The sequence below is a fragment of the Neophocaena asiaeorientalis genome, unplaced genomic scaffold (assembly GCF_003031525.2).
Source record: "Neophocaena asiaeorientalis asiaeorientalis breed wild unplaced genomic scaffold, Neophocaena_asiaeorientalis_V1.1 scaffold437, whole genome shotgun sequence".
In the NCBI taxonomy this organism is placed as follows: Eukaryota; Metazoa; Chordata; class Mammalia; order Artiodactyla; family Phocoenidae; genus Neophocaena; species Neophocaena asiaeorientalis.
The window spans coordinates 2,932,290-2,956,275 of record NW_020173375.1 but is presented as its reverse complement, the minus strand read 5'-3'; the positions used below and the strand labels follow the sequence as shown (position 1 = coordinate 2,956,275).

General features: G+C 54.6%; 1 protein-coding gene across 2 annotated transcripts in view; it reads right to left on the bottom strand.

The window, feature by feature from the left end:
- KY (kyphoscoliosis peptidase) overlaps positions 1-23,986 on the bottom strand; it is a 46,760-nt gene that overhangs the window by 1,387 nt on the left and 21,387 nt on the right. For both annotated transcript variants that reach the window (XM_024746255.1, XM_024746256.1), the window contains 5 exons: positions 22,069-22,151; positions 17,650-17,758; positions 13,764-13,881; positions 5,406-5,594; positions 3,894-4,084 (listed from right to left, as the gene is read on the bottom strand). In XM_024746255.1, the coding sequence (XP_024602023.1) occupies positions 3,894-4,084; positions 5,406-5,594; positions 13,764-13,881; positions 17,650-17,758; positions 22,069-22,151 (690 nt within the window). The remainder of the gene's footprint in view (positions 1-3,893; positions 4,085-5,405; positions 5,595-13,763; positions 13,882-17,649; positions 17,759-22,068; positions 22,152-23,986) is intronic.

The window sequence follows — 23,986 nt, the reverse complement described above, 5'->3', positions numbered from 1 at the left end:
ATTTTTTTTTTTTTTTTTTTTTTTTTTTGCGGTACGCGGGCCTCTCTCTGTTGTGGCCTCTCCCATTGCGGAGCACAGGCTCCGGACGCACAGGCTCAGCGGCCATGGCTCACGGGCCCAGCCCCTCCGCGGCATGTGGGATCTTCCCGGACCGGGGCAGGAACCCATGTCCCCTGCAACGGCAGGTGGACTCTCAACCACTGCGCCACCAGGGAAGCCCAACCACGATAGTTTTAAGTCACCAGTGTGATCTCACTGAACATGATATAAGCCAGAAGCAGCACACCTCTGGAAGGGCTCCCCTACCCCCTCTAGGTGGTTCTCTTCGAGAGCTGCAAGCTGGGTGGGAGGGTGTCTCAAGAAAAAAATCTGCCCCCAGCTGTATGTGCTGGCCTTGCCCATTTGATTCATATCAGATGAGTGTTACACGGAGCCTTAACCTGATTCTAGGGCAGGGGAGAGGGCCGAGGTTGACAAGGAGGGCCCAAGACCCTGGTTGGAGAGCCTCCAAGTCTCAAGTCTTGCTTTCACACTGCTCCCTCCAGCATCTGGGCGTTACCTTATCACAGCTGTCATGTCAACACATCACCTTAAAAACGGGTTGGAATGGCTTCCCTCCTGGAGGCTGTGCTCAAGGGGCAGGGCTGCTTCCTTGCGTGTCCCCCACTCTCCCTGAGCCCCCCTGCCACTCCAGGCCGCATGTCTCTAATGGGGTCAGTAAGTGCAAGGGAGGGTCTTCTGCACCCACCCTCCCCGCTCCTTGCCTCTCCCCTTGCCCTCCAGTGCTGTCTTCCTCTGTCCTGGTCATTGCTGTCGGGGAGAGGGGCGGAGTTCTCCGGTTATTGCAGCCCACCAGCACACCCCTACCTGGCCCTCCCTGCTTCGCAGGGCCACAGGGAGGCGGAGGGCTTCTCTGAGAGCCTCGCCTTCCTCTCAGAAGCTGATCTCCTGCTCCTCCCAGCTACCTCCCCGGTCCCGTGCGTGGATGCACGCGAAGGAAGGAGACAGACTAGCATCTGATCCATGCTCCCTAGTAGCCTTTCCCCAATCGGGGGTCCAGTGCTCTTGCTGGGTAGGCAGAAAGCCATGCCCAGGCTCTAGGACAAGTGTCCCTGAGACTTCCTGTCTAATCAGCCACAAGGTCCCCGACTCCAGGGTGCTCAGCGACTGCATTCAGTGCTACCTCCTCCATCTGGAAGACTTTCCCTGCCTTCCCAGGTACTGCCAACTCCTCACCTACCTTACTCTCCCAAACACCTGCCCACTGCAGTTCCCCTCCACCCAGTCAGCTCTCTGAAATCTGGCCTCCGTTCCCATTCTCCAAGTGTTCAAGTGTTCTTGGATGATCTGCGCCACTGGCCACGCCCTCCTGGAAGTCCTCTCCTCGCCTTGCATCCACCACCCTCTCCAGCCTGGCCCTCTCTCCACCCTCTGACCACCACCTGATCCCTTCCCTTTCCCATACACTAATTGTGGCATTCTTTGTGCTTATGTGCTATTTTCTTTGTCTACACTCTTTTTCCACTGCCACCAGCCACCATGGGACCTGGTGACCTCCAAAGGAAAGTGACCAAGAACAGCAAACTTGTTATCAACCTCTCTCGGTTGAATCCCTTCTCTCCCCTCACTTCCTAATCTAAGCCAGCTCAGAGGGCAGAAGCTGTCTCAGCCCTCAGCTGCTCACGGACCCTGTCCTGCTCCATCCTGCACCACAGTTGGTTGTGTGGTCCCCGTGCAATTCACCTTTGATGCATGGAGTACTCCCAGCATATCCACATGGCAGCCCGAGGGCTCCTGAAAATATCCACCCGGTCACTCCGGGGCTCACTTCACCATCAAACCAGAGGCCAGTGTAGAGGCCTGTCCCCTCCTGCCTTGCCTGAGCCAGGACCGTCTTCGGGCCCACACGGTATTCCCTCACATCCTCCCGGGGGACACCCCTTCACGTCCCAGGGCTCTCACACATGCTCTTCCCCATACCGTTGTCCCCCAAACCTGGATAAGACCTCAGTGTAACGTTCTGACTGCAAAGAAAGCTTTCCTGATGTCCTGGGGTGAGGCTGAGCTGCCTGGAAGCCTCTCTCCTGGCTCTGCATGTCCTCCACGGAACTTAGCACCGTACTAATGAATTGGTTTTGTGTAACGTCCGTCTGTCCTCCCTGCGGGCGCCACAGGGAAGGGTCCGCCTGCCTCCTTTCCTGCCGTTGTCGCAGGCCTGGCCGGGGAGCCTGGCCCAGGGCGTTCTTGGCAAAGGTAAGTTGACTGGCTGGGAAGACTTGAAATCAAGGATTGGAGACACCTGGGGACCAAGCTGGAGCCTGTGACCACCTCTTCCTCTCACCCCTCCTTTGCCTCCTCTCACTCTCTCCTTCCTGCCTTTTGCCCACCTCAGTTTTCCTCTCAGCTTTCTTCCCATCCCCAATCTTAAGAAAACTAGCTCCAGCAAAGAAATGTTCTATAAATATGCTTCATGAATATGCAATCACATTTTAGGTTTACTATATATTAAGAAACCCAGTGTTTACATTTCTCTGTCTCTTGTAAAGGCAAACCCCTTGGGAGCACTGTTTTGACGCTGGTGTGACCTGGCCCATTCCTCCCTGTGGCCCCGTGGCCCATGACAGCTGGAGCAGGGCCCCATCTGACATACTTGTAGGAGTCGCACTCCTGAGACGGCAGCTTCATGCCGTTATCTTAGCAGCGGGAGCTGCCAGGTATTTACAGTGTTAGAAAAAGTATTCCCGAGCTCAGCAGCCTAGTTAAGGAGACTGTTGTGAGGCAGAAGGGACAAGTCAGCTGGGACTAATGTGGGTGCCCCTATATTCCTGAGTGTGGGGTGGGGGTCCCCTGAAGACCCTCCCACAGACCCCGCTGTGCTCATACCAGGTGAGCTCAGGCCTTCTCTCCTGGGAGCACACAGGCCCCTGGGGGCAGAGATGGGGCCTGTAGGCAGTCCTTGGAGGAAGTGTTGGGGTGCACTGATCCTGCTGGGCTGAGCCCTGACTGTGGCTCGGGCATCCCTGGGCCCAGCCCCCCCATAGGCCTTGTAGTTCCCAAACACACCCAGCTGGCTGCCTGTGGCCCCTGTGGGGAGGAGGGGAACAAAGGTCAGTCCAGGCCAGCCTTGGGGACAGCTCGGCTGGGGGTCCTGCACGCCCAGCCCTGGGGAAGTCGGCTGAAGAGGCTGGTCCTGCCTTTAGGAGGGAAGGAAACAGGGCAGCGGGCAGAACCAGCCAGCATCCAGGCGGCGAGGGGAGCTCTGAGAGGCCAGGCAGCGCCCCTGGAGCCCGGCCGTCGTCTGGGGTGCTTGAGCTCAGACCTTGGAGGACTTGCTGTGTCCTTCCTGGAGCACGTCTTCCCATGTCCCGTGATGCCTGCTCTCCTCCAGCTCCCAGCACCCAGCTCGGTGGCTACCTCCCTACTACAGCCCCCAGCGCTCTGTCCTGGGACACGCCTGCCGCTCGCCCACTAGTTGCTTAAGCCACTGACACACAGACCCTGGCTCAGCCGGGTCAACACACGTTCTCTGCCAGGAGTTTAGGAGCATATGTTGGGCACCTGAGCTGGGAGGCGTGTGTAGCCAGGTCTGAGGCAGTCCTTTCCCTGCTGTGTGAGCTGAGAGAGACTCCCCCAGCTCGGGCCCACCAGCCCTGGTGCCCCGACCCCGGGCTGAGGACGCGGCCCTCAGGCCAGAGAAACCTCGGACCCCCTACGCATCCCTGTCTTGGTTTATGCTGGTGGGAGGGGCTTCTGTCCCCGCAAATGTGACCTGAGGCTGCGTCACGCCCTGATGGCCTGACGGCCTGGGCTGCCTCTGTCTCCCCTGCACAGCCCCCATATACAGCGTCCAGTGAGCTGGGCCCTGGCAGGGCAGCCCCACGGGCCCGGGTTACCTGTTTTGATGATGGAGGTCTGCGGGTGGGCGCTCAGCATCCCCTTGTTGTAGAACTCACTCTTGTGATACATGTTATTCTCAAACTGCCTCAGAGATTGAGGAGGCTTGAGCAGCTGCCAGTTCTTGTTGTCCGGGAAATGGTCCTCGATGAACAGTGCAGGGTGGGTGAGGAAGTAGAATTCATTGTAGCTGGAGGGGGAAAGCAGGTCAGTAGTCATGTGGGGGGAGCAGGCCCCGGCTGTGCAGAGGGGCAGGGGGGCCCACAGGGGGACTTTGGGGCCCTCTTTGGGCTAACGTATCCTGGGGGGTGCCCAGCCACTACCCAGTGGGAAGAGGCACCATTTCCAACCCTAACGTGGGCGCTGCAGATGCCCCCTCAGTGGCTGCTTCCATAAATAGGAGGTGAGACAGGATCTGAGGCCCCTTTTAAGAGAAGGCCACCACCCAGGAGGGGCTGTGACCAGGCGGGGAATGGGCTGCCCCTGCTCTCAAAGCCAAAGAGATTTGAAGGGAGCAAAGCCGTGACCCACAGACCAGGTGCCAGTGGAGTGGAGGGAGGGCAGGGAGGGAAAGCCTGGTGCACCGGCTCCGTCCACATGGTGACCTGATGTGAGTAGCTGTGCAGGTGGGAGGCCTTGATGTGGCCCCTGGGGCTGCCTAGACATGGCTCTCTGGTCAGTGATGCAGATCAGGAGAAGAACGGGGGACTCATCCGACATGGGCGAGCCCTCACTCGACCCCAGGTGAGTAGCGCCCAGAGCTGATGCAGCAAAGCAGGGGTGTGAGTGAACACGTCCTGCATGCACGGGCTCCGTGCACGCACTTGTAGCGGCCCTGCGTGCAGGACCGCCAGGATTTTAGCTGCACAAATGGGGCCGTGCTCTCATTTCTCTGGATGAAAAGGCATCTGAGCTGCTGACGGCCATCAAGATCCAGCACGGATGTCAGGGCCTTAGCTTAAGGCCAGAGCCTCAGAAGACAGATGTGCTCCAGCCGTCGCTGTGGCCACAGGGAACCTGCACACCCCAGCACCCCTTCCCGCACACCAGACCCCCTTTCTCAGAGGTGGGATTCAGCTGCATTCAGCCCAGAGAGCAGGAGGAGGAAGCCCAGTGTCTGCGAGAAGCAGTAGGAGACAACTCTGGCAACTGTAACAAGGTCAGTGGCCAAAGGCCTGAGGGGAACCTACAGACACTTAAAGAAGCTTCTCAGCCCGGCCTTTCCTTGCACTTGGCCTGTGGGCAATCACTGTGCTTTTAGCGCTTGGATGGAGGGAGTGCTGGGGAGCCAGAGCAGGGATTTAGACAGTGGAGAGTGAGGTGACAGGAAGGCCTGGGCCCTTATCATTGGCCTGGAGCTAGCTCACTCCCTCCACCAGAGGAAGGGTGGGAGCGGCCAGCAGCACACAGAGGAGGCCCCCCAGCCCTCCTTCCCCTTCCATCTGGCCTTCTCCATCTGCTGCCTCCTCCATCTCCACCCACCAGGCACCCCGCAGAACCGAGGTACTTACAGGAAGGTGAATTTGGAGGTGGTGGAATCCACCAGGCCGCTGCCCCAGGTGCTGTCCACCAGGTGCCATCTCCCCTCCAGGAACACGGCGTTCCAGGCGTGGTCAAACTCCCCGGAGAAGCTCTGCCCCGGCTGGTAGCCAAAGCCCTTGGAGTAGCCAGGCACCGTCATGCACTGCACGCCAGCGATCCTGGGGCGGGACAGGGCTCTGAGAGGCGGCTCCTGCTGGGGCTGCGTCCAGCACAAGTCTGTCTGTCTGTGGCCCCAGGCCTTAGGCGCATTTGCTGTCCGGAAGTCCCTCCGGGCCTCTCCTCTTCCCTGCCTCTCGCCCAGTCACACACACACAGCCTTTTGTCTGCAGAGCCGGGGGACAGGGGGACACAGGGCTGGCTGGTCCCTCCGGCGCAGCCTGGCTGCGGTCCCCGCTGTCTGCTCCCCCTCCAGCCTCTACAGAGCACTTGGGAATGTCTCTCCTGAGGGCTCCGCCAGCAGCCGCGGGAGGACAGTGGTGCAACGGTGAGGGGCGCCTGGCGGACAAGGAAACCAGGGGCATGCCAATGCTCTCGACTCGACACACGTGGCTGGGGAGCTGGGTCGAGGTGCCACAGGTGGCACGTCAGGCAGGGTGCTGCACGCGAGGGTACGGAAGAAAGCTGAGCCCACCTCCGCCGCCACGTCCTGCCCGCGGACACCTGTGCGGGGACCCCTGGGGCAGGCCAGCTGGGGTCCCCATCTTGACCTGGGGAGGACTGGCCCACTGCCAGGGCCACCACAGTGCATTAAGGCCATTTGCCGACTGATCGCCCTGGCCACAGTTCCAGAGTACCCTGTAGCTGTTACTTTGGGAGTGAAAATGCTGAGCGGTCAGCCCGAGCTTTTATCAAGACCCCCTTGACAGTGTGTTCCCCCACTGCTCACAACCAAGCTGGCCTGGACGGTGGGGTGATGGGCGCAGGTCACCTCTGGGGACCAAATGGCAAGCTCTAATCTGGGCGCTTGTAGCTGGAACACTGAGGCCCAGACCTGGGCTGTGGGCAGCACCGCACGGCCACAGCAAGCACCCCGAGAGTCTTGCCATGGCCAGCTGGTCCTCTCCTGCAGCAGCCCTGCTCCCACATGGCAGCTCTTCTGGTGCAGGGGACCCCCGGTGCCAGCCCTTCTGGGGCCTCTGTGTGAGCTAGAACAAGGTGCTCCTTCTTCAGGACACTTTCCTTTCACTGTGGAAGGTTGGTGTAATCAATGCCCAAACCCGTGATATCCAGGATGTTCGTGATGGCCCATCGGATGGGGCTCAGCACGAGCTGCCCGCTGACTCTGCCCCTCCCCTTGCACGAACCGGGGCTGTGTTCCGGGTATAGGCCCGGCCTGAATCAGGGAAGCGGCCTCGGGCAGCTGGGGTCCCTCCGGGAGCAGGTCTGCAGCCTCAGTTGCTCTGAACAAGAGGCCATGGAGCCTCAGGCTAATGGGGTGAAATGGCCATGCACACAGGATAGGAATAGGGAAATTTTCCGTATAAAAACGACCATTTAATTAACAATTAGTAGAATGTTGGATTAAATACGACTTATCTCTATTTACATATCATTTGTTGAGAGACCTACTGAGGCAAAATATGGAGCCTGCAAATTACCAGATTCCACCTTGCCGTGGGGGCCGCTCACGTGCCCACGCGGCCTGAGCTCCCCTCTCCTGCCAGGGGCAGGCCTGCTCTGCTGAGGCTCCTTATGGGCTGGGAAGTTTTGCAGGCCCCCACCCTTCTGCCTGCCAAAAGGACGTCCAGGCCTCCCAGGCTGCCTAAGAAATCCCATGGGAACAGACCAGCTGGGCCCGTGGGGAGGATTTTGGGACCCCTTGGGGGGTGGGAGCAGAGAACGAGAGAAACCAGATTCCCATGGATGTCAGGATTCTGCTGGTAAAAGCCAACACGGACTCCCTGGAGCAGAAGGGCCGCCCAGAGGCTCGAGGCCTGGGAGGGGTGGGCCCAGGACCCCAGGGGAGGGAAGTGCAGCAGGCATGCCTGGAGAGCCCCCTCCTCATTTAGCTGCAATGGGATGAGGCCCAGGGGCTTCTCAGCCTGTGTGATCTGAGTGAGTTTATAGTCTTAGAGGAAACAGCTGGCAGAGGGGAGAAGCAAGGGTCTCATGCCAGGCCAGAGGGCTGGGACTGAGGTACGTGGGAGGTATGGGGGCACCTTCCATAGGAGGTAGGGCTCTGTATACTCAGAGAGTGGACGAGGAGAAGGAATGTTGTGAAAAACATTTAACGAGGTAGGAGATGCTCCTGACACGTTGTTAACTGACAAGAGCCTATAAAACCCCACCATCAGCACAAGGTGTGTGTGTGTGTGTGTGTGTGTGCGCGCACGCGTGCGTGCACGCATGCATGGAAAACAAGAGATGGGGGAGGGCAGAGTGAGAGAGACAGTACAAAAGTCATCTGGTCTCTTAGTGATGGGATTATGGGTGATTCTAATTTTCTTCTTTAAGCTTCTCTTTATTTTTAAAATTTTCAATAACGATTATGCGTTACTTTTCGAATTGGAAAAGAATCCATAAATACTACTTGAAAATGACACTCTTAGTGAGTTATTTTCCTTTCTTGCCCAGAACGTCGGTGCATATGAATTTCTAGGATGATGTGGAGGAGTGTGGAGTACTGGGACACCAGTGTTTACACAAGGGGCTGCTTTGCAGGAAGGGACGGGAGCTGCGGGCCTTGGGAGGGTGTCTGCTCCGCTCTGGGCGAAGTCAAGTGGGGAAGGAGAGGTGCTGAGCGCCCTTGCAGCCTCCAGGTGCTGTGAGAAAGATGGGGCTGGTGCTGATGTGGGCAGATGGCTGGCTCGAGCTCTGCCGGAGTGTCCTCCCGGGAGAAGCCGTGTCCCCGGGCAGAGGTATCCTCCCACCACGGGTGTGAAGTGGAGGTCAGAGTTGAGCACCAAGTAGAGGAATAAGAGTGAACACCCCGCCCCAAGCCTGGAAAGGGCCGGAGCGGGGAGAAGCGAGTGGCCAGCTGTCCTCCCAGAGGGCTCGGGGCTGGAGGCGGCGGTGACTTGGCTGAGCCGGGAGGGCGGGGCTCACCCCAGTGTGACCTTGCCAGGCTTACTGTGGGCAACACAGAAGGTTGGCATTAAATGATCTCTAGGGGTTGATTCTCTTCTGAGGAGAAGCTGGGAGGGCCGTGGGGAATGCCTAGGGCAGAGTAAAGATGAAGAAAACCCCCTCAGCTGTAAGCTTCTGCCATGCTTGACTCTGACATGAGGATATTTTATTACCTGGCAGCAATGTGCTAGATGAATTGGACAAAGAAGTCATAATGTAAAGCATTATTGTTAATAATCCATAACCCTCATGCGAGGGTGTGGACCTAGTAATTCTAGCTGCTGGTTGCTAGACAGATGACCCACCACCATCTCAGGTCATCAAAAGATCACCAACGGTATACACTGCAAAGCACTGTACCAGGCACAGGCACCAGGGGATAATATCACATATATCATTTCAAAATGTAATAAATAGTATAACATAATAAGTTGTAATATACTAAACATAAAGGTCACTGGCCACCCTAGATGTGCTCATAATCGGAAGGCGGCAGGTATGTGAACCGTCACGAAAATGCTAGTGATAAGCACGGCCCTTTCAGGGAACCCAAAGGAGCAGGAGTTTGCTGGAAAGCTCGGGGAGAGCACTGAATAAACGCAGAGGACGAGAAACGTTTCCGCCTCTCAAAGAACCCCAACCAGCCATCCTAGAGCCCCAAATATCAGCCAGGGAGATGTGTCTAATAACCTCCGCCTGCAGAATCTTGGTTTTTACTTTTGACAGTTTTGAAAATCCCACCACCAGTGGTTTTACTGAGGAGGTGACGGATCCAGACTGTGACTCATTTTAAACAGAGACGAAGCGGGCCTCGGCAGCAGGGTGGCTGAGCGGCCTGGGGTGGGTGGTGTACCCTGCACATATCAGCCCCTGAACATAGTGGGCTTCCTCACCTCTGACCACTTCTCCCAGGATGTCTGAGCCACACAGAAAAAACCAGGGAGGGTGGGAAGGCTATAGGAGAGGCAGTGAGGCATGCTCTTTTTTCCCATCTTGATGAAAACATTGTGATTTCTAATAGTAAAATTAGGAAGCATGGTTTCGTTAACGTTAAGCCCAAGGGCCAGTTTAACTGGGCAAATGTGTGAATTAGAATTTTTAGGGTCTTGCTGTTCCTGAAATGGTCCTCAAGAAGGTCGTAGAAAACAAATTTATGGTTACTAAAGGGAAGGTGGGGGAGGGATAAATTGGGAGTTTGGGATTAAAATATACACTCTACTATATATAAAACAGATAACCAACAAGGTCCTACTGTATAGCACAGGGAACTATACTCAATATCTTGAAATAACCAATAATGGAAGAGAATGTAAAAGAATATATATATATATATATATATATATATATATATATACATATGTATGTATAACTGAATCACTTTGCTGTACACCTGAAACTAACCCAACATTTCAAATCAATGTTTTTCAATAAAAACTAAAAAAGGTATATTATATAAATCCAAAAAAAGGTAAATTCTAAACTGGCAAAAAAATTGTGATTTCTATACTACAGCAGGACATGAATAACCATGGTTTATGTTTCACAATTTATGTAGTTGATTTCTCGTAAATTTGACGGTGTCTTCATATTTCTGCTATATGGTCGGTCCCCTTACCCTTTTCTTATACCACCACCCTTACAGCAAGGTCAGTAACTGTAATCACGGTAATAATTTTCACTCCAAAGCCCTGTTTAGAGCTTTTTGAGGTTGACTTCAGCCGCCTCCTCTCTGACAAGTGAGGAGTTGGCAGTTCAGAGAGGGAGGCTGACTTGCCTGGTGACACTCAGTAGTCCAGGGGCCAAAGCAGCGCCAGGACTCATTTTTCCTGATGCACAGTTCAGTAGGCTCTGTAATTGCACCAGCCCTTTTGTACACGGAGATTTGTTTTAATCTATAAACTTCTGGGTGGTATACAGAGTGAAATTAAAGGCTGGTTTGCTATAGTGATGTAATTCATCTTCGTGAGTACTCTCCTTTGGTGTATCTACAAGGATGGGAGAGTTTAGATGCCCCTTTCAGAGGTCGTATATGGGGAGGATAATTTAAGGTTATTTAATGTATCCAGCCTTCTGGGCCTTTGGAACCAAGTGATGTTCTGGGATGATCTGGGGCACGATGCCACGCAGCAGCACGCCACTGTGACAGCTGAAGGATGCATGGAAAACGCACTGACATCTGATTGGTGACAACGGGTCTCCTCAGCACCAAAGTCTCGAACTGGTAATAAGCTCCTGGCCTTATCAGAAGTCCCTGGAAAATCTGCTAGCTGGTGGTGCCAGCGCGGTGATAACGGGGAGAAATTGCACTGGAGGCTGACTTAGTGGCAGAATTCTGGGGAATTAAGCTTGACCCTTGCAAGGAAATGAAGCAAAATTCATGAAGGCTGTCAGGGAACTGAGGCAAAAGGAGAGACATCAATGCTGGACGAGAGAAAGTCAGAAAGAAACTGATCCAGCAGTTACAAGCAACAGTGCTCACAAAAAAGGTGTATTGGTTACTTGGGAAAGACGATGAAGAAATGAATGACATTGCAAAAATATCTGAATTCCCCACCAAATTACTTTATTATATCAGTCTTTAATGAGGCCACCGCAGGGAGGTGGAATGGACTGGCAGAAGTAATGACAGCCGTGTGGATACAACTCTTGCTAAGAGACCACCTTGACAACTAAGCAGGGGTAAACCAGCAAGTGTGGATTACACGTCTTCAGTTATTAAGGAGTCCGGTAATGAATTTACCAAACCTTCAGCAGTTATTTTAAAGGGAAGGGGACTTAGGAAAGATGCATGGACAAGGTGACCGAACTTTAAAGCCAAAGTTAAAGGAATTCAGCGAACTGTGAGCTATTGTTAAATGTCCCAGGAAATGCAGAGTATTTCACACGATAACTGCCAGGTTGGAACCTAGCGTTAAATGATGCAAAACGTTGGGATGTGTTTTACTGATCATCTTCAGGCCAGAATATGGCCGTTGTTAGGCATCTGGACCAGGCCAAAAGAGCTGACAGTTCCACTCAAGGCCAATGTCAATTTTCTGAGCCTATGTGAGTCTATGTGGGTCTGTAGGAAAGTTCTACAGAGCAAAGACACTCCAGTACTGTGGGAAGACAGGGAGGATTAAAAAAAACAACAATCCCCAAGTCAGGTTAGCAAACTCCAAACTGCATGTTCTCATTTAGTCCTGCAGTCCTGCCAGTAGGCAATAAAGTCCCCAGTGTGCAGATAAGAAAACTGAGGCTCCCAGAGGCTTAGTGCCTTCCAAAAGGAACAAAACTAATAAGTGGAACATTAAGGACTGGAAATGAAGGACTGGTAAACTAACTGAGGCCTGGAAGTCTTTCTTCTATAAATCTGATACGCCTTCCATACCATGCTAAGAAGGCTTCTACTGGATAAAGAAGGATATATTCTATGACTTAAAACCCTGAGTGTTTTCAAATTTGCAAATTGAGATGAAAATGCTGAAAGGTGCTAGGCACGAATAGAGTTGAACACAGAGGGAGGGCTATTCCATTATTTAAAAAGAGAAGAAGGTCCATTTCATACAAGTCTGCTAGGAATATCCTGTCATTGAGGGCCTACTGTGTGTAGGATTCTGAGACGTATATTCACAGGGAAAGCAGAAAGGGTGGGGGGAGACACATGAAGACACAGAAGACCTATAAGACCTATAAGAAGAAATGAGCACAGGCAAAGCCTACATGATAGAACAAAGTCCAGAAAGTAATATGACAAAATGTCAAGTGTCATCTCTAAGTGGTAGGATTCGGGTAACTTAATTTTCTTCTATTTGCTTCTATGCACTTTATAAATCTATAGTTAAGTTTTATTTTTAATTTACAAAACTGAGTTAAAGAAAAGCCTAAGCAAGACCTGAGCTGGCGTACAGGTGTGCTGACGGCACCCTGGAAGGGGGAGGGGGGCCATCCTGCAGCGGGGCCCAAAGAGCATTAGGGAGAGGAGAGCAGAAAGGGCCTGAGGAGCTGGAAGTCGGGGGAGCGGTGGAGGCGGCAAGGCCGGGAGGGAGATGAGGCTGCAGTTGGGAGGACATTATGAGGCAGCGTAAGCCTTTAGTCTGGTTCAGGAACCCAGGGCCTGGGAGCCTGGGCAGGGGGTCGGTGAGGACCCTGGTTTCTGGAGAGGCCCAAAGGCATGTGGGGTGCCTGGGTCTGCGGTGGGGTGGGAATGCAGGGGTTGGGAGATGGGCTGCACCTCTGCACCCTGACCTGCCGTGGGCCCCTCTAAGAGCAGACGGTGAGCAGGAGGGGTGGAGAAACATGTCTGTGCTTGCTGGGCGTGGGAGGCTGGACAGCTGGGGGTCAGGCAGGGACTGGGATGCGTGTCCCCCAGGCGCAGGACATCCTGTGGCCGCTGTACAGCACCGACACATCACGCCCGCCCGCCCGTGGACTCTTAAGTGTCCGTTGCTACTCTTGGTTTGATGAATTGCCCCCTGCAGTCCTGGCTGGCTGATGTCTGGGTGCCTGAGAAGACCGGCTCCCATAGGGCTGCAGGGGCAGTGGGCACAGTCTGTCTACACCCCTGGGGATGGGCTTTTCAGTGGTCCCAGGGCTGGCTGACTGTTTCCTGGGGAACACGGCAGACCTCAGAGAGCAGGCACAGGAAGCTGTGCGGGTCGGCGGGGCTCCCCCAGCCTTGAGTCTGTCTCCAGGTCACCTAGAACCCGCAGTGAGGTCTCCAAACACAAATGAGAGCAGCCACTCGCCTGCTCTCACCCACCTGGGCAACCTGGCCAGGTGCTCACTCCCGGAGCAATGGAAACGGAGCCCCAAGGCTCCAAGAGACAAGCTGCTTCCTAGTTATTCAGCTTTTCCAACTGACAAATCTTTTCGAGGGTGGAGCTTTTGTTTGCCCCGAGAGGGCCCCTGTGCCAGCCCTGAGGACAGCCTTTCACAGTCCTCTTGGCGCCCGCAGTCACTGTCCTTGCGTTCCCAGATCTGCCATTCTTCTAACCTTCAGCTGCACAGAGATGGGAGAAGGTGGAAAAAGGGCCTTTTATAATCAAATTATCTCTGTGCATTCATCTGCCATTATGTTAATGTATCCCGAAGCCCGACAGATGGTACAAAGTCAATTACGCTGGTGTTAAAAAGGGAGAAATTGACCTTTTCAGGACTCACTTGGATTCAGAGCAGAGTTTGCAAACTCGGGTTTCAGGCCTGGCACGTGGGTGAAGGTGCAGGGCGCTTGGCAGGGGGAGGGGCTGGGTCAGGGTGGTCAGCCCGGGATGCCTCTGTACCTGCACATTCTCTCAAAGAGCCCAGCGTAGCCATCACAGTTGGTCTTCTGAGTCTGCAGGATGGTGGTGGGTTTGAAGGCCTGGCGGTCCTTCTCCTGGGCAGCCTCGATGTCATACTCTGGAGGGCAGAGGAGGAGTCCGTGAGGAACCAGGTCCCTGGAGACGACCCGGCTGGTGCAGAGGAGAGAGGGTTCCACCACCTGTGGCACTGCCCCTGCCCTCCACTGTACTTCCAGCATCACTTGGGCTGGCCTCCCTCAGGCCAGGGAGAAACTGCTGTGGACTGAAGGGAACAGGGCCCCAGTCCAGGTGCTATCTGGCAAATGTCCCCTCTGTGTGGGTGAGGGCAGGAAGAGCAAGGCATTGGCTGAGGGGCCACCGGCTCCTTAGGCCTCGTAGGAGCGGCTGGGAGGGGAGGGACAAAGACAGCACTGGGCTGGGGTTTGCCTGTGTGTCCCCACCACAACGCAGCTCTGCAGGCGGGGCCAATGAGGCTGCTCACCCATCCCTGCGGCAGCCCCCAAGGCCAAAGCCTCACACTGACCTGCAGGGGGCCAACTGAGCTACTATTAAAACTTGTCCCAAATAGAGAAGACAGACTGTCACTTCAGTAACAGTAGAGCTTAAGGCATGGGGGAGGCCCTGAGGCTGAATCCCTGTGGCCTCTGAGGGCACAAAGGAGGTGTGTGTGGGGGGGTCGTGGTGGTGGTAGGGGGTGGTGTGTGTGTGTGTGCATGTGTGGGCTGGGGGGGGGTGTGTGTGTGTGCGGGTGCATGCGTGCATGTGTGTCTGTGTGTGTGGGGTGGTGGTGTGGTGTATGTGTGTGTGGGCTGTGTGCGTGGGAGTGGGGGGTGCGTGTGTGCATGTGTGGGCTGGGGGGGGGTGTGTGTGTGTGCGGGTGCATGCGTGCATGTGTGTCTGTGTGTGTGGGGTGGTGGTGTGGTGTATGTGTGTGTGGGCTGTGTGCGTGGGAGTGGGGGGTGCGTGTGTGCATGTGTGGGCTGGGGGGGGGTGTGTGTGTGTGCGGGTGCATGCGTGCATGTGTGTCTGTGTGTGTGGGGTGGTGGTGTGGTGTATGTGTGTGTGGGCTGTGTGCGTGGGAGTGGGGGGTGCGTGTGTGCATGTGTGGGCTGGGGGGGGGTGTGTGTGTGTGCGGGTGCATGCGTGCATGTGTGTCTGTGTGTGTGGGGTGGTGGTGTGGTGTATGTGTGTGTGGGCTGTGTGCGTGGGAGTGGGGGGTGCGTGTGTGCATGTGTGGGCTGGGGGGGGGTGTGTGTGTGTGCGGGTGCATGCGTGCATGTGTGTCTGTGTGTGGTTGTGGGGGGGTGTGCGTGTGCATCTGTGGGGTGGGGTGGGCTGTGTGTGTGGTGTGTGTGCGTGCATGTGTGTGTGTGGGGTGGGGTGGTTTGTGTGTGTGTGCATGTGTGTGGCGTGTGTGTGTGTGGTTGTGGGGCGGTGTGGGTGTTTTTGGGGTGTGTGTGTGTATGTGTGTGCATGTGTGGGCTGGGGTGGGCTGTGTGTGTGTGGGGATGTGTGTGTGTGCGTGTGTGTTTGCGTGTGTGTGGTGTGTGTGGGGATGTGTGTGTGTGCATGTGGGGTGGGGTGGTTTGTGTGGGTGTGCATGCGTGGGTGTGCGGGTGTGTGGGTGTGCAGGTGTGTGTGGGTGTGCGGGTGTGTGTATGTGGGTGTGTGCGTGTCTTTGGGGTATGCATGTGTGGGGTTTGTGTGTGGTGTGGTGTGTGTGTGCATGCATGTGTGCATGTGGGGTGGGTTGGTTTGTGTGTGTGTGTGGTGTGTGTGCGTGTGTTGTGTGTGTGCGTGTGTGTGTGCGTGCATGTGTTTGGGGTGTGTGTGTGGGGTTTGTGTGTGTGTGTGTGTGTGTGGGTGTGGTGTGGTGTGTGTATGTGTGTGTGTGTGTGAGTGCATGTGTGTGCATGCATTTGTATTCCTGTCTATTAAAAATATTGTCTAGTTATACTTTGTTTAGTAATTTTTTTATCTACAGTGACACTAATAAGGAAATTCATTGGGAATATGGAATTTCTTTCCAAGCCTATCGATATGTGGCATATATACTCTATCGTTTGCTCCCTCAATGATTATTGTTCATGTTTTATTAGCCATTGCGTGTAAACCATGTTAGAATGTGGCTCCCAATGGATAAAGTTCATATTGGTAACTTTCAAGACTTTGTGCGCACAGTCCCCACATTTTTATTATATACTGATTTCTGTGATCAAAATCCTATAGCAGAGAGTGACGAATCATGTGTCTTGGTTCTGTGACAGGCTAGAAAGAAGAGCCTGTTTTTGTAGCAATATTGTTCCATACTTTATAACGATCCCCTCTCTCTTATCTTTATAATAAATTTCCCAAACAAATTAAAACAAGGAGTTGGCTACTGCCTGGAATGATCCTGAGTCCAAGGTTCAACCAAGGGATGAGGAGTGCCCACCAGGACATGGGGTGGGCTGGGTCAGGCCACCCTGTGTCACCTGAGAGACAGTAGGTGGTGGGGCTGGACTCAAGCTAGATCAGATAGTGCAGTCATGGAACGCAGTGACTGGAGGCCCCACTGGCCATCTGGAGGGAGACTGAGTGTTTCCTGCCATGCTCAGAGGCCAGGCAGGACTTTGGACAATAGAAAGAATAAGGGATGTGTGAAAAGGCTCTCGAGTTGGTTGAATGAAAAGAAGAAAAATTTGTGGGTGGGTGTGTGTGTGCATCTGTGGGGTGGGGTGGGCTGTGTGTGTGGTGTGTGTGCGTGCATGTGTGTGTGTGGGGTGGGGTGGTTTGTGTGTGTGTGCATGTGTGTGGCGTGTGTGTGTGTGGTTGTGGGGCGGTGTGGGTGTTTTTGGGGGGTGTGTGTGTGTGTGTGTGTGTGTGTGCATGTGTGGGCTGGGGTGGGCTGTGTGTGTGTGGGGATGTGTGTGTGTGTGCGTGTGTATGTGTATGTGTGTTTGTGTGTGTGTGTGTGCATGTGTGTGTGGGGGGCGGGGCAGCAAACAAAGTCCTGACGGATGTTCTGTTTCCCATCCTGTCCCCTTAAAGCCCAGGCTGAGTGCCGGGGTTGGAGTTGGAGGAGTGGCTCCTCAGGTCTTATGGCAGATGCCCTACCTATGTTAGGCGAGTTCATCCTCTAAGCTGCATCCCTAACTGCTGCTCTGGGAGGACAAAGAGAAAGCCCAGTGGCAGCAGGTCAGGGAAGCCCTGCTGGTCTCTATGTCACAGAGAAGTCACTAGAAGTCCATCCCACCAGCCAGCGCCTCCATGGACTGCAGGGTGCAGCATCCAGCTTCCCCTTAGCAGCCACCTGTGGGCTTGGCTTGAGCTGGTCAGACTCTCAAGGCTGTCCCATGCAGAGCTGTGGGCAGCTGCGCAGGCCCAGGTCCCCTCGGGTGGCTCTGAGAACCTGGAGACTGGGCTGAGAGCAGCGGCCGAGGCCCCCACTGTGGGAGCAGGGAGCCGGGAGAGGGGTGTCCACTCTTCCTGGCACGGGTGTTTTGAGAAACCTCTGGTGCTGCAGTAACTTTTCAAATAGCTATGGCTCATCCCCAGCCTCCTACTTCTTGATGACCTTCTGCCCTGGGTTCTCATCTCTGTGGAGCAGGTCACCCAGGAAGGCAGGACTGAGGGAAGGCTGCCGCTGGGTGAGGGGCCTCAGCTCTGGCTATGAGCAGAGGGCCACGTGGGATCCTCGCCCATGCACCCTTCATGGAGACTGCTAGCACACAGTGAGTTTACCTTGGTTATTGAACCCAGCCATCTGAGAGCCCCTCTCCTCCACCTTCCCTCTTCCTCCACACACATGGGTGATGGAGTCAAGCCCAGAGACGTTCCTCTGGGAACAGGGTCCCAGGGCCAGTGGCCCCACCGGCAGGCCTACCTATGTGGTGGCAGATCCAGATCCAGATGGCGCGGACCCTCTCCAGGTCACTGTGAGCCTCCTGGAGCAGGTCGCTCACCAGCGCGTCCAGGCCACTCTTGACTGTCACCTGGGAAGTGGGAGGAGTGTGCTACGTCAGGGCCCAGACAAGGGCTGTGGGGAGCCCAGTGCCTTGCCACCTGCAGCCAGCACTGCCCTTCCTCCGGGAAAAGAAGGAGGAGAGGCCCAGAGACACAAAGGCTGGGCTTAGGGCAAACTTGATGCAGGCTGGACGCGGCGGGCAGTGCTGACCAGCTGAACCACTGGCCCTAGAGCCATCACATCTTCTCTCTGCAGCTCCTGGGGCCAGTCAAGTGGCCATCCGGGCGCTGTAGCAGCCCCTAGTCATGGTCAACACTACCCGAAGCAACTGACAGATTTAGCACAATTCCTATAAAAGTCCAACAGCCTTTTTTTGCAAAAATGATAAAACCAGTCCTCAAATTCGTATGGAATTCTAAGGGGCCTGGAATAGCCAAAACCATTTTGAAAAAAGATGAACAAAGTTGGAGGACACAGATTTCTGGATTTCAAACTTACTTAAAGTTACAGTAATCACAACAGTGTGATATCGACATAAGGGTTATATAGACTAATGAAACAGAATTGAGTCTAGAAATAAACTCATAAGTCTATGGCTAATTGACTTTTGACCAGGGTGTCAGGTCCATTCAATGGGGAAAGAATAGTCTCTTCAATAGATGGTACCTGACAACTGGATATCCATATGCAAAAGAAGGAAGTTGGACCCCTACATCATACCATATATAAAAAATTAACTCAAAAATAATCAATGACCTAAATATAAGAACTTAAACCATAAAACTCTTAGAAGAAAACACAGGGGTAAATCGCGGTGACCTTGGATTTGGCAATAGATTCTTAGATATGATACCAAAAGCACAGGATATAAGAGAAAAAATAGATTAATTTGGCTTCATAACAATAAGAATCTTCTGTGCATCAAAGGACAGTATTAAGAAAGTGAAAAGATAATTTATAGAATGGAAGAGGGCCTTCCCTGGTGGCGCAGTGGTTGAGTCCACCTGCCGATGCAGGGGACACGGGTTCGTGGCCCGGTCCGGGAGGATCCCACATACCGCGGAGCGGCTGGGCCCGTGAGCCATGGCCGCTGGGCCTGTGCGTCCAGAGCCTGTGCTCTGCAGAGGGAGGGGCCACAACAGTGAGAGGCCTGTGTACCGCAAAAAAAAAAAAAGATTTAGAATGGAAGAAAATATTTGCAAATCATATACCTGATAAGGGTTTAATATCCAGAATATATAAAGAACCCTTATAATTCAACAACAAAATGACAACCCAATTTTAAAATGGGCCAAGGACTTAAATACACATTTCTCCAAAAATATATAAAAGGCCAATAGACACATGAAAAGATGCTCAATGTCATTAGTCACTAGGGAAACGCAAATCAAAACCACAGTGAGATACTACTTCATACCCACTAGGTTGGCTATAGTAAAAAAAAAAAAAAAGAAAGGCAATCATAAAAAAATTGGCAAAAATCTGAAGAAATTAGAACCCTTGTACATTGCTGGTGGGAATGTAAAATGGTGCAGCTGCTGTGGGAAACAATTTGTCAGCTCCTCAAAAATTTCAACATGGAAGTACCATATGATCCAGCAATTCCACTCCTAGGTATATATACAAAAAGAACTGCAGACAGATACTCAGATACCTGTTCACCAGTGTTCATGGGGCAATATTCACAATAGTCCAAAGGTAGAAACAATGCAAGTGCCCATCACAGATGAATGGATAAACAAAATGTGGTATATCCATGCAATGAAATATTACTCATCCATTAAAAGGAATGAATTTCTCAGACATGTTACAACAGGGATGAACCTTGAAAACACAATGCTAAGTGAAACAAGTCAGACACAAAAAGACACAGTGTATGATTCTTATATGAAATATCTAGACTAGACAAATTCATAGAGACAGTAAATAAATTAGAGGTTACCAGGGGCTGGGAGGAGGGAGAATGGGGAGTTATTGCTTAACGGGTACAAAGTTTCTGCTTGGGGTGATTTTGGAAGTAGACAGTGGTGATGGTTGTACAACACTGGGAATGTAATTGATGTCACTGAATTGTACACTTAAAAACGATTCCAATGGCAAATTATATGGCATATGTTTTACCATAATATATAAAAAAAGAGCAAGTTAGGTTTTCTGCATGGATCCTCAGGAGAAAACAGGGCTGGGGTTGCTGGAAAGGCAGCCCTGGCCATGCTCACTCTTTCTAGAGAAGTAGGGGCACCTGTGCGCTTACCTCTGCAATGGTTGCCCGCACCTCCGTCAGCTCCCACCCTAGGTCCTCCTGACCTAGGAGGTTCCGCCGCTCACACGGGAGCTCCAGGACCCACCCTCTGAGCACAGGGAGACCGCCAGGCCCCTCCGCGTGTCCCCTTGCCCAGCTGCTCCAACACCTGTCTTTGTCCCTCTCCCAGGGCCTAGAAGCACACGTTGCAGGCCCGCATTACAGCCTGGCTGACTCCTGACTTAATTCCCAGCTTCGGTTCTATGGTTTCTGGCCCTTTGGTCCCCATTCACTGCTCTCTGAGGCTGTCCAGCAGCCTGTCCATCCCTTCTGGCAGCCATGACAACATATCCCACCCTGCACAGACTCTGGATGCCCCCCTTCCCTTCCCTCACTCTCACAGATGACCAGGCCTCAGACTCAACAAGGCCCAGGCAAGACTTCCTTACCAATGAGCCCTCCTCCTCTGCTGGGCTCTCTGCTGGCCTCGGAGCCAGGCCGCCTGCCTTGGCAAAGCTGCCCTTCCTTCCTCAGGCGCTGCCCTCGCTCCTCTGCGTCCTCACCTCCTCCTCCCGGCCCTGGCGGCCCCAGCCTCTCCTGTCTGCCGTGTCTCTTCAAAATGCCCCCCAGTCTCTCTCTCAGGACTGCCCACATCTAGTCTCCCTTCCTTGCCAGGCTCCTGTGGGGTCTTCCCTCCACTCCCTCCCCCTTCAACCGCCATTTGCCCTTCAGCCTGCCGGAGCCTGGCCGAGGCCTTCAGCCTCCTCTGAGCTGCCCCCCTGGAAGTACGAAGGGCCTCAGTGCTGAGCAGTGGAAGGGAGCCTGTCTAGCCTCGCCTGGCCAGAGTGAACCATGACCGCACCTTCTAGAGCACTGACCCTTCCTGGTCTCGCCCGGCCTCAGGTGGCTCCTGGCCCTGCCTTCCCCAAGATGGCACCCTCCCTATGGCTTTAGCTCTTAGCTGAATCTGACGGCTCCCAAAGCAGGGTTTCCGGCCCAGACCTCTCCAGGCTAGATACAGCTCCGGGCTCGGCTATCCAGCTGCCCAGGGTTATCCACCTCCACAGGCACTACAGCCCACTGCACCCCACACAAACCATCACCCCCGACACATGCTCCAGCTCCCTCACTCCGCGCCCGAGAATCTACCCTGCCTGCCCTCCACCGCTCAGCGCAGCGACTGGGCAAGCCCTGCCCCACCTTTACCTCACTGCACACACACTGGGGAGGGGTCCTTCCCCTCTGCGTCCAGCTCCTCTCCGTTCTCAGTGTCTCCGCTTCATCCAGGGATGCCTCCTCCTGCCAGGACAGCTGGGCACCCCCTACTGATGTCCCTGCCTTGAATCAGACTCTCTGATCCGAGCTCCTATCATCACTCATCAGTTCAGCAAACAAGGTTCCTGAGTATCCACTATGTGCCAACCCCAGGGTGGTTTTTCTAGGACTGTAGACGATCTCCCGGCTTATCGGCCTAGGATTGCTCCCTCTGACCTTAGCTACGGGTCCAGCTCCTTAGCTGCTCCAATCAGACTCTCTGTGGTATGGCTCCTGCCTGGCTCCCAGGACCCCAGTGTGTCCCTAGGGCATCAGCTCTTGTAGCTGCCCCTCCCCACACCTGCCCCAGATGTGCCCAGGCCCAGAGGTGTGGGAGCTCAGCCGCCCACGTGTTCAGGGGTGAGGACTGCTGTGGTCATGTGGGGGCTGGCCATCTGCATCTGTGGTCCTCCCCCCATCCTCACGCCCCTTCCTTCATGGGCTGGGGCTGGCAGGGCTCAGCAGCAGCAGTGCCCCAGTGGGCAGGGGAGGACAGGACAGGGCTGGCTGGAGGCGCCTGCCAACAGGGCGGCGCGGGGTGTGTAGCCTGGGGTGAAAGCATCAGGACCGTGGGTGGGGTGGGAGGGTGAAATGGCCTCTGTCCGGGGCCCTTCTGTCCTCCTCCCACATACTGTGGAAAGGCGCTCCTCCGTACTATCCACCCAAGGGACTCAGGATACACTCAGGAGGGGTCTGGGGAGAGCTTCTGCCGCTCTGGTTTGGGAAACTCCAAGCCGCCTTGTGGGGGTGACCATCGCAGGCAGAGGGCCCGGCTCTCCTACCTGTGAGGCATAGGTGTCCAGTTTCTCAAACTGCCGCAGGTCCAGGGGCATGGATTTCAGGCTGGAGCGATCCCAGGGGTAGGCTGGAAACACAAGGAGGTTGGTCAGGGTCTGAGACCAGCCAACGGGACTGCCTGGCCCAGGGCTCCCTGTCTTTTTGAGGAGCTGTGACGGCCTGACCTTTGACATGATTCCCGGACTGAAACACTGCTCTCAAGAGCTAGATCTCTTAGAAGGGTTCCTCGGTCCAACTGGTTTGGGAACCGTGGTAACTCCTCTAGTCCTCTGGGAGACCCACAGGGATAGTAAGCAGACCCCAGCAGCCAGCAGTAAAAGAAGTGATTGATTGCACCTCAGTGAATTCAGCAGCCCCAGACGGACTGATGACAGAATCCCTCCTCCCCACCCCACAGTTTCCTGCAGATTCCCTGCTAGCTTTTCCAGGAATGAATGCTCTGTGGGAAGCACCCAGGCAGCGCTGCTTGCCACTGATGTCCTGGCCACGGTGCCCAGGGTGGTCTGAAGGGCACCCGGGTATGGGAGAGGGGAAGATGGTCCTGGGCCACCTGGACCTCTGTAGGGTGAGGTGCGTTTGGCACCCAGACAGGCTTCTTCCCTTGCCCATGGTCATCTGGAGACTGACCGCTTGCACCCCAAGAAAGTTAAGAGTTCTGGCAACAGGTGCCCAAAGTACAGTGAGGGGGGTGGTGCCTGAGGGAAGCTGGGCCTCAGAATCACTCTTCTACGCACAGCCTTTCTCAGAGGAAGCCAGGACACAGGACAGCCCCAGGCAGCTGCTGCAGGGTTGACTGACCAGTGGTCAGACCAACCCATGGATGGACGGGCAGCAAACCCCTGTCCCAGCCCGGAGAAGAGCCTGGGCTCTGGCTGGGTCTTTCTTATTCAAGGCCCTCTGAGCCAGGCTGACCAAAATCAGGCAAGCTGGATAGGAGGACAGGGCGGGGGTGAGAGGCAGATGGGGCCAAAGGGGCACTGATCCCCTGACTCCAGTGGATCAACTCTCAGCCTGCTATGTCAGGAACCTCTGGGTGCTGGGTGAGTCAGGGGTGCTGGTGGGACCCCAGGACATGACAGCAAGCCTGGAAAGAGCAGAGTAACATGGGAAAGTGCCTGGTGGGGCTGCACAAGGCCTGGGATCTAGTCCGGTGACCTCCCCCTCACTGGGCAGTGCTAAAGCCAGCAGCCCAGCCTCCGGCGCAATCTACGGGGCACCTGGGAGAGTGAAAGAGACAGTGGATCACGTGGTAAGGTCAGCAGCACTCTTTTCCCTGGGAGGGTGCAGGGTGAGGGCCCTCTGCAGGCAAGCGCAGAGCAGGGGTGCGAAGCCGCTGTGCCCGGTGCGGGGCTGTGCCTGCATGTACCCACACAACCCTCGTGGACTGTGAGAGTCCTTTTTTTTTTCAGTTTAAGCAGAAAAGTAATTTATTAAATGTCTTCAAGTAACTGCGTGAGCTACAGGAAGACCAGAGCAGCAAGTGTAGAGGCTGCATAGCCAGAACCAGAGCTGTAAGTCGGACTGTGGAACTGCGGGGGACAGCATGTTGGAGAGTGTCGCCATTCCCACCGAGATGCACACAGTGGTTTCCTTGGTGCTGTAGACTTGAGAGGTGTGGTGAGAGGGTGGGGACACCACCAGCGCTGGCTGGAGCTGCTCCACGACCCTCCCTGGGCCAGCATTGCATGTCAGGCAGTGCCAGCTGGTCAGGGAGCTGGTCAACGTCTGGCCACAGAGGAGCTCCCAGCCTCCAGTCAAGTTCAGCTGTCAGGAGCAGGCCACACGGGTCCTTCTGCACTTCCCCACTGCTGTGGGTCCCTTCCTGTTAGGACCCAGGCCTTCTCCCTTCTCAGCCTCAGACTGGATTTTGCCCCCTCTCCCTGCTCCCTCAGTCCCTGCTGA